Here is a 9787-nt window from a genome sequence, read left to right as displayed (position 1 = left end):
AGTTACGACTGCCCTACCAATGGACCGGTTTCATGGTGGCTTTGGTCTGTGAACTCACCAGATAAATAGGTTAGCCTCTTTATTGGTGTTTTTTTCTGTTGGAAACTTTAAGTTCCAAACAGCTGAATTAGAAGCACTACAACCCTCGCCCCACCCCCACCCCTACCGAGGGCAGGCCTGGGTTTCCACTCTTCTCTGTGTGGGGGATCAGCTTTCATAGCTTCCCCCCCCCACTACTAACCCTTTTTTCATTTTTGAAGTCCATGATCCAGGGATTCCCCTCTTTAGAGCTATTTAAGCAGAAATGTCCTGGCAAGACCAGCGCAGAAGGGATTCCTGCCCTAGAAGGAGGTCACGGGAGTGGGAGTGGGGGGGGGTCGTGGCCAGCAAAGAGAGCCTGTGCCTGCAGCCTCCAGGCCCCCATCTGAACTGTGTGTGGTCTTCCTGGGGCCACTGCACGCGGCAGCTGGACCAGCCCCACACAGGTGCCCCAGGGAAGGATTTCCTGTTTTGGATGAGCCTCCAAGCCTACCAGGGTCACGGGTTTCTGGAAGGCCCTCATATGGCTTTTCCAAGCACAGCTGTGGGGCTGGCAGTCTGGGCACCTAGCTATATGCAGATGAGGTGGCCGGGGGTCTGGATTGCTCACACTCTAGCCCCTCAGCAGACCTGGCTCCTAGTGGGGGGAGTTGGAGGCAGCAAGAAAGCCCCAGCAAGCAATGCACACCTGCAGACCAGAGAGATGAGGCCTCGAGGCTAGGCTTTTGAATCTGTCTGTTGTTCAGACTTATTTGGAGGTTGTAGCTGGTGAGACACACCTGCCAGTGTTTCGTGACAGACTGTGGTTAGAGGACTGTGAGCGGTGTGATGATGAAATGCTGTCCTGGGCATGGACTTGCAAAGCCTTGAACTTGAACTTGACTGCAGGAGCTCAGGCAAATTCTTCACCTCTGGAAGCCTCCTGTTTCCTTGCCTGTGAAACCACGTGTTTCTAGAAGCTTGACCTGAAGGCAGGGAACCAGGAGCTGCCACATCATGGGTAATCAAGTCTGATGAACGCACGAAACTGAGTGCCGGGCTTGGAACTGGTATCTGTCCAGTAAGGGGCACCCCCACACGGTGGGGATGGGGGGCAGTGAAAGAGGTCTGACCCCTGTCTTTTGATCTGGGACCCTCAGGAAAACAGAGGCCTCTCCTCTCATCAACAGAATTTGTGCCCGAACCAAGACTGCAGGGCACTGAGTTGTTTACCGTGGGATTTTGCGGGTATAGAAAGGAACTATCCTCCATATTGCTCAAAAAGCCCAGTGACTTTCATCTGTGGAACGTGGTGATTTTGCAAACTCCGATGAGTTCCCAGAATGCCTTTGTGAGCTCGGCAGCTGATGGCTTTATGGGTGAGGAAGAGAGCAGGCAAGGTAACCTGCACCACAGCTCAGGGTGGGGGTGGGGAGGTGACCCCTCCATGGACGCTGGAGAGTGGGTATCCGTCTCTGCTCTGTCCTGGCTGCAGTTGGACGGTATTTGCTTTCTTGTCCTGGCTTTGCTCAGGCAGCGGTTGATACGGCGACCAGGAATTGTATGGGCTCTGCTTTCGCTGACTGACAGGATATGGGGCCCAGGAGGGAGGGGGCAAGATAAGTCATTGGTTCAGGAACAGTTTGTGACAGGCCAGCAGTGCTTCCTCAGAGTCATTCAAAGAATCCCCATGTTCTTTATGTTACTACCAGTCACTGGCTGACTTGGGCCCAGAGTGCTTGGTGGCAGTCCCAGCAAAGTCAGGTCATAGCCAGTCTCCAGTGGGCAGTGTGGACCTGACCCTGGCAGGAGTGCCTCACTTGGATGCTTGATGTATGGATTCCAGACTTGGCTGTTTAAATATGGCCAGTGGAGAGCCTCTGGGTGGCTCAGTTGGTTAAGCGACTGCCTTTGCCTCAGGTCATGATCCCAGAGTTCCGGGATCAAGTCCCACATCAGGCTCCCTACTCAGCAGGGAGTCTGCTTCTCCCTCTGACCCTCTCCCCTCTAGGCTCTCTCTCTCTCTCAAATAAATGAATCTTTAAAAAAATAAAATAAATATGACCGGAGGAACCCTAAGAGCCATCCTTCCAAAATGGGCGACAAGAAGGAATTGCATGGAGAAAGGCATTCGATTTTACCTGCTTCCTCTCCTCACCCCCTGCCCCTACTCTAGCCCCAGTATCTGGTTCCCGGGCTGTGTAAGGGTTTGGGAAATCCATGCCAGACCTCCAGGAAAAGCAGGCCGCTGTTTTGTGATGTTTCTTATCTCAAAGGCCGAAAGGAAAGCCCTGAGCGTGATTGTTCTACCTGTGCCTAGTAAGTTTCTCCCCTGAGAATCAAGGCCTTCTGTGTCTGCACCTGAGGGGAAAGGGGAAAGGGGCCCTCACAACCTGCATGCAAGAGTGGGTGCTGGTCCCATGGGGTGGAGCAGTGCCAGCACCCACCTCTGCCCCTTTCCTGTGCTGACTTGATTCAGCTGTCTTCCAGGCTAACCTATAGGTGGCTCGGCCTGTGTGTAGCCACCAGGGTATCTTTCTGCATTTCAGTTTTAGGAAGTCATTTTAATTTAGTGCATGCTGATTGTGTAACTCCCAAGAGGTTCCTTCTTTATTGGAACTTTGCTGCTGTTTCCAGAAACCTCCAGTACTGTAATGGGAGGGCACAGAAAGTCCTCTGCTGGCAGGGGCATCTTCGTGGGCGTGCAACCCACGGGCGTGCAACCTGGGCCCCGAGGTTGGGGTTTAATTCTGTGCATTTGCAGTCTTGAAATTCTTAACAGTTTTACCCTTGAATTTGTGCTTCGTAAGTGAAGTCCAATGGGACAGTGGAGAGTGTCCTAGGGACTTGGAACCTCGGCAGTCCTACCGATTGCCACCTCCCTGCCTCCCCTGAGTGGGTTCTCACCCCTGCCACATTCTGCCCCTGGCAGGGCCTGGACACAAGAAAAGTTGGTGTTAGCTCCATAGCCTGTTCAGTGGGTGACTAGACAGGGACAAGGCTGTCCCCTGCCCCTGATCTAGGTACCTGATGCATCCAGACACAGACATTGAAATACCCTTGGGGGTCAGCTGTCTGCCTCGGTTGGAGCCCCTGGGAAGAAGAAAGTCCTGTCTAGATGGCCCTGCCCTGGCTGGGTCACAGCACATCATCCAGCTGCTGGTGGGAAGGGAAGCCAGCTGTGGGGGGGCCACCTGTGCATGTACACACTTGTCCCTGGTGCCCCTGGGCACCTGTGAGGTTCGGGGCTCAGCCTGCCAGGATCCTTACACACCTCAAAGAGAGAGAGAGATGACAGATACAGCAAAGCCACGCTCATGACACGCACAGCAGCCTGAATTACTTAATGCTACTGAACTGTATATGTAAAAATGATGGACAACAGTAGATTTAATGTGTTTTTCATTACAATAAAAAAAGAATTAGAGTGTTTAAAACACGCACACACACACCAGAACAGGTAAAGACCATGGAAAGAAGGAAAAAAATAATATATTGAGTACCTTTAATGGCACACTTTTTTTGGCTGCTTTTTGAATAGGGGTCCAACATTTTCCTTTTGCAGTGAGCCCCCCAAGTTATATGGCCAGGCCTGCCTTTCGGCCACTCTGTAGAATTGCCTGATCTTTTCTTTTCAAGGGGCCTGCCCTCAAGTCCTGAACGCCTCTTACCTTTCCTCTCTTCTCCCCACGCAGGTCTCCTGTTGGCTGTGTGCCAGGCCCTGGAGAACAGCACGTCTGCCCTGAGTGGTGAGTCCTGTCCCCTCTGCGGGGGATGGTGCGGGAGTACTGGATGGGTACAGACCTGGCTGGCAGGTGGAGCCTGCCCTCCAAGCTTCCTGCGGGCTCCTGCCCTTTCTGCTCCGGCAGGGCTGTCCCCTGCCCCGGGGTGCCCTTCATGCCAGGGGCCCGGTTGTGCTCCTCAGGGGTCTTTTTTGCAGGAGCCGGGGTGTGTGGGGGTTGTTCCCCTCCCCTAAGGCTTACCATTTCCCAGCTCTGTTCAGATAGTCCTTGTGGGCAAGGGTGCTGGAGAGCTCCAGACCAGCCCGAGTCTTCAAGCTCACTTAGTCGTGCATCTATAGAGGAGCCCAGATTCCTAAAGCCTTTGTCTGCTTCTGCTTGGTGATCTTTGTTTTGTTATTTTATGTCTTCTCTTTTGACATTTCTAATAATATTTCCCTTATTTGAAAGATCCTAGATCAACATATTGGGAGGTTTGGGATATGCAGAAGGCAGACGTCTCCTGGTCAGAGTACTGCGGAAGCATCTACTTTCGAGTTGCTCTTAGCTTTGTCCGGGTATGCTCCTATTTTTATACAGTTAGTCGTCGTGAGGAAACGATGTTGATTCTTGCTTTTTAAACTCAAGTTTTCAAGTTGTACATTTCTCCATATTGCTGAAAAGTCTTGAAATTTATCCTTTTAAAATGTCATGTCTGGGGCGCCCAGAAGGCTCAGTCAGTCAAGGATCCAACTCTTGGTTTTAGCTCAGGTCAGGAGCTCAGGGTTGTGAGATCAAGTCCCACTTCGGGCTCCGGGCTCAATGGGGAGTCTGCTCGAGACTCTCTCCCCCTCTCTCTCTGCTCTCCCCCACCCCACCAAGCTTGGGTATGCTCACTTGCTCACGCTCTCGGCCTCAAATAAATAAATTAATCTTTTTAAAAAGATCATGATGTTCCCCTAAAATGGACATGTGTAATTCAATTAAGCATTCTCCACTGGATATTTATGTTGCCTCCAGTTTAGATTATGATACTCCCTCTTCGTGCCTGGAAGATTTTCCCTTCCTTCGGATTCTCTCCTCAGGGTATGTCTCTGGAAGCATGAATAAATATATTTATGACTCTTGTAACAAATTGCCAAATAGCTCTTCAAATGCAGTGAGCTAACTTTCATGCCAGGAGGTCATGAGTCTGCCAGTTTCACTGTTCCCTTGTTATTCTGGGCGTGTGTTCCCATCTGTTTCTGTGGCGGACCCCTGCTGTATCTCCCTAGTTCTTTCAGGCAGGAAGATGTGTATGGTGAGGAGGCACGTGGTTCTCACATATTCATAAACCCTCTAACCCTCTAACCAACCATACAGCATCCCTGGTACTTTGCTCTTCTCCTCTTCCACACCTTTTGCTCTAAACCCACTGGAGGGCATGTGGCCACTCCTGCCAGCGCTTCTGTGGCCCCATGCTCTCCGCCTTGGAGTGGTTATCCTTGATGCGGCTGGACCCTTAAGGTGTCCAAGCCACTTGGTGGCGCATGATGCCACAGAAGGAAATAACTCGCTTCCTCCGTGTTATGCCCTGCTTAAGGGTGTGTCTGTCCCAGAGCATCGCTGCTGGGGTCCAGGCTCTGCCAGAGCTGCCACTTGTTAATTACCTCCCCCGTCACAAAGGGCTCAGATGTGATTATACTGGGGGTAAAGTGGGGGCATTGGATCATGACCCCACCACGCTGGACCCAGAATTGTCACGTCTCCCTTCCTGGGATGCGTTTCCCCCCAGGTGCATCCTTAGCCCCTCCCGGTCCTCAGTGGAGGTGAAGAGCCAGGTTCTCTACTGAGTCACTTGCAGGTGGTAAGCTATAGTGAGGCCAGATGCTGACACGGCCGGCCATCCAGTGAGGGCAGATGCTGATGAAGCCAGGTGCCCTGGTCACTCTAGCCTCCTCCCAATCTCCGTCCATTCATACAGACAGGAGAGACTTGAGGGGGTTACCTCCCTGAGCATCTTCCGTCAGGTGTGGCTCCTGCCAGGGTTCTTTGGGGTTTCCCAGTCTCTCCTGAGCAAACATGGGAAGACCTGCTGTATTCGTCCCAGAATGACTGTCCTGGCTGAGCTAGTGACCAGCTTCTGTTCCATCTTTCTGGACTTGCTTCTACGAGAATGTCTCTGACATCAACAAGTACCTGATGTTTGTTCTTCCTCTTTATGATAGACCCTCCCAAAACTCGTCACGCCCTCCTGCGTTGCATGTTACCCTGTAACAGGCTGAGGGCTGCTCTGTGGCCCAGTGTGGCAGGTGCAATGCCATGATTTCTAGCGTCCGGGGGGCCTTGAGATCCTAGAGCTGACTGGAGGTCTGTGGAGAAGGGAAGTGGTTGCCTGTCTGGCCTCTGTTTGATAGGTCACTTGGCTATGGGACTTGGGCTCCAGAGAAGTTGGTGGAATATCTCTCTCCCATTTTTACGTACTCTCTACCCTGCCCTGTTGGACCCAGACAGGAGTCCAGAGAGGGCTGGGCGAGGAGGCGGGCCCACGTGGCAATGATGGTGTCAGAGCCACCTCTCCAGGCGCTAGGGCTTTGCGCCTGAATCAGGCTTGTTTGCCTAACTTCCTCTTCCTCTAGGGTGACCTTCCTTCTCCTCAAAGACTCCTTGGGCCCTGGGAGGCCTTGACCACCCCCACTCTGTCCCTGCCAGACATAACTGAGATCCTGCTGTGGGTGCAATACAAACTGGGACCACCCCACCAGCTACACTCACGACCCCCAAAGATTGCGTATTGAACTGCTGCCTAGTTCAGTAAGTGAAACTATTTGCTACTGTGGACTAATGGGGATCTTCATACACAGAAGAGAGATAATAGTGAAATCAATCCCCATACACCCATCACCCAGCTTCAGCAGTTAGCATCATCTGCCATTCTTCTTTCCTCTATTCTCAAACCATTTTGATTTTCTCCCTTTGCTGGGATATTTTAAAGCAAAGTCCATTTCACTTGAATGTTACTTATAGCTCACAGGTAAGGATTTTAAAAAACAAAACCATAGTCACACCAACAGAAGCAACAATAATCCTTCCTTGTTAGATCTTAAATTTGGAGGGTACATGATGCTGCATTCACTGTTTTGTTGTACTTCACTTAATTTGCATTTCCTTAAAGGGTTTTCATCTTTTGCTTTCTACTTACATTTCCTTTTGGGTGAACTCTGTTTTTGTTAAGTGTGCTCCTTTGTAGATGGGGTGACTGACGTGCACATCTGAGTCCCTCCTAACCCCTTATTCTCTGGATGTGGGGGGGCTCCCTCACTAAATCCCAGAACTGTCCATTTAGGTGTAAAGTTGGGTTGTTATAGGGGTGCCTGGGTGGCTCAGTTGGTTAAAGCCTCTGCCTTCAGCTCAAGTCATAATCCCAGGGGCCTGGGATCGAGTCCCACATCGGGCTCCCTGCTCAGCAGAAATCCTGCTTCTCCCTCTGCCTTTCCCCCTCCTCATGCTCCCTGTCTCTCTCTCTTTCTATCAAATAAATAAATAAAATCTTTAAAGAAAAAAAAAAAAGATGGGTTGTTGTAGGAAAGAAGCTATACAAGGCTTTACCCATGACATGAATATACAAGTCTTTTTACTCTAAGGGTTGACAGGAATGAGAAACAGTAATGGATATAAGAAGGTTTTGATACATTCTTAAATTGTTGTACTGGAGCACAGGCACACTCAGGATTCAGCTCTAATGTTTTGATGAAGTAGCATGGAGAGAACATTGTAAACGCCATATGCCAGTCAAGGGTGGCACATGAACTTGAGGGAATATGGGGCTGATCCCATGTGGTTTTCTTGTGCTTTTGGGAAAGAAAATTCTATGATCTTATTACTTGAAAGTTGCCTTTGGCCTTTCTTGTTGAGGTTTCATTGTTTTCTTCCAGTCTTCCCCTCTCTCAGAGCTCCAAATGTGGAGGGTAAGTTATGCCAGAGGCATAGGAAACTGGCATATTGTCGTCAGTAAATGCTTTTCAGACATCCACTTTGAGTGGGACACTGGAGAGATACATGCCTTAGGCTGGAGGTCAGGAATCTGGGGATTAGGCCCAGCTGGTCTGTTTTTGCCGAGCCCCTGGGAAAGTTGTCCATCTGTCTCATGTTTGGATCTGAGTTTCCTCATCTATTGGACTTGAATCAGGAAAAGCCTATAAGGTTTTTCACATGACCACTCTGATAAATTGGTAGAGATTGCTTGGTAGGCTTTGTTGAGAAGGATTATAAGGCTGCCTGCAGGCTCTTAGGATATATGGCCATGACCCATGGGTGATGCCTGCCATGGACCTTAGGTAGGGAAGCACTAGTGTGATGCCCATGTATTTCATTCTCTTGGAATCAGATGCTTTTTTACACTTAGGTTCTAAAATTCTAATTCCTGGACTTCTTTCAAGACACATCTCCAAAGGCAAGGGAAACAAAAACAAAAATGAACTTTTGGGACTTCATCAAGATCAAAAACTTCTGCACAGCAAAGGAAACAGTCAACAAAACAAAGAGGCAAACCACGGGATGGGAGAAGATCTTTTCAAATGACACTGTAGACAAAGGGCTGACATCCAAGATCTATAAAGAACTCCTCAAGGGACGCCTGGGTGGCTCAGTTGGTTAAGCGGCTGCCTTCGGCTCAGGTCATGATCCCAGCGTCCTGGGATCGAGTCCCACATCGGGCTCCTTGCTCAGCAGGGAGCCTGCTTCTCCCACTGCCTCTGCCTGCCTCTCTGTCTGCCTGTGCTCACTCTCTCTGACAAATAAATAAATAAAATCTTTAAAAAAAAAAAAAAAAAAAAGAACTCCTCAAACTCAACACCCAAAAAAACAGATAATCAAGTCCAAAAAATGGGCAGAAGACATGAGCAGGCACTTCTCCAAAGAAGACATACAAATGGCTAACAGACACATGCAAAAGTGTTCATCATCATTAGCCATCAGGGAAATTCAAATCAAAATCACATTGAGATACCCCCTTATGCCAGGTAGAATGGCAAAAATCGACAAGGCAAGAAACAACAAATGTTAGAGAAGTTGTGGAGAAAGCAGAGCACTCTTACACTGTTGTTGGGAATGCAAGTTGGTGCAGCCACTTTGGAAAACAGTGTGGAGGTTCCTCAAAAAATTAAACATAGAGCTACCCTAGGACCTGGCAATTGTACTACTGGGTATTTACCCCAAAGATACAGATGTAGGGAAAAGAAGGGCCATATGCTCCCCAATATTCATAGTAGCAATGTCCACAATAGCCAAAATGTGGGAAGAGTCGAGGCGCCCTTCAACAGACAAATGGATAAAGAAGATGTCCATATACACAATGGAATATTACTCAGCCATCAGAAGGAATGAATACCCAACTTTTGCATCAACATGGATGGGACTGGAAGGGATTATGCTAAGTGAAATAAGTCAAGCAGAGAAAGTCAATTATCGTATGGTTTCGCTTATTTGTGGAACATAAGGAATAAAATGGAAGACATTAGGAGAAGGGAAAAATGAAGGGGGAGAAATTGGAGTGGGAGAAGAACCATGACAGACTGTGGACTCTGGGAAACAAACTGAGGGTTTCAGAGGGGAGGGGGTGGGGGGATGGGTAGCCTGGTGGTAGGTATTAAGGAGGGCACGGATCTCATGGAACACTGGGTGTTAACACGCAAACAATGAACTATGGAACACTACATCAAAAACTAATGACGTACTGTACGGTGACTAATGTGACACAATAAAAATTCTAGTTGCTGGGACTGTATGAAGAAGCAGTCCTTCTCCATCCTGGTGCTCAGAAAGCCCACCACACAGATAAAAAGGTAGCTCGGGAGCTCATAACATGAGCCTCATGATGACCTAAGGCCACCTCAGCCGGCGGCTTGCTGGATGATTTGGGAAATAATTGCTGTGGGAGTCAAGTCAATAGTCTGGGGGTTAAGACAGACAATTTTTATCTGGTTGGTTGTTAATTTGTAAAGCACGCAGAGAAACCTAGCTGGAGGCAGAAGGAGGGTGGCAGCACGTACAGATTAGAACATCTGTCACAC

General features: G+C 49.3%; 1 protein-coding gene across 1 annotated transcript in view; it reads left to right on the top strand.

Moving 5' to 3' along the window:
- Window positions 1-1348: 1348 nt before the first annotated feature.
- Window positions 1349-9787, top strand: part of TGFA (transforming growth factor alpha) — a gene marked incomplete at its 5' end in the record, with an annotated part of 68404 nt that continues 59965 nt past the window's right edge. Inside the window, 2 exons of the mRNA XM_080813637.1 lie at window positions 1349-1397; window positions 3714-3767. Of these exons, the coding sequence (XP_080669763.1) occupies window positions 1349-1397; window positions 3714-3767 (103 nt within the window). The remainder of the gene's footprint in view (window positions 1398-3713; window positions 3768-9787) is intronic.

Source organism: Martes martes (genome assembly GCF_963455335.1).
Source record: "Martes martes genome assembly, chromosome: 9".
NCBI lineage: Eukaryota > Metazoa > Chordata > Mammalia > Carnivora > Mustelidae > Martes > Martes martes.
This window is presented reverse-complemented; position numbering and strand designations above follow the sequence as displayed.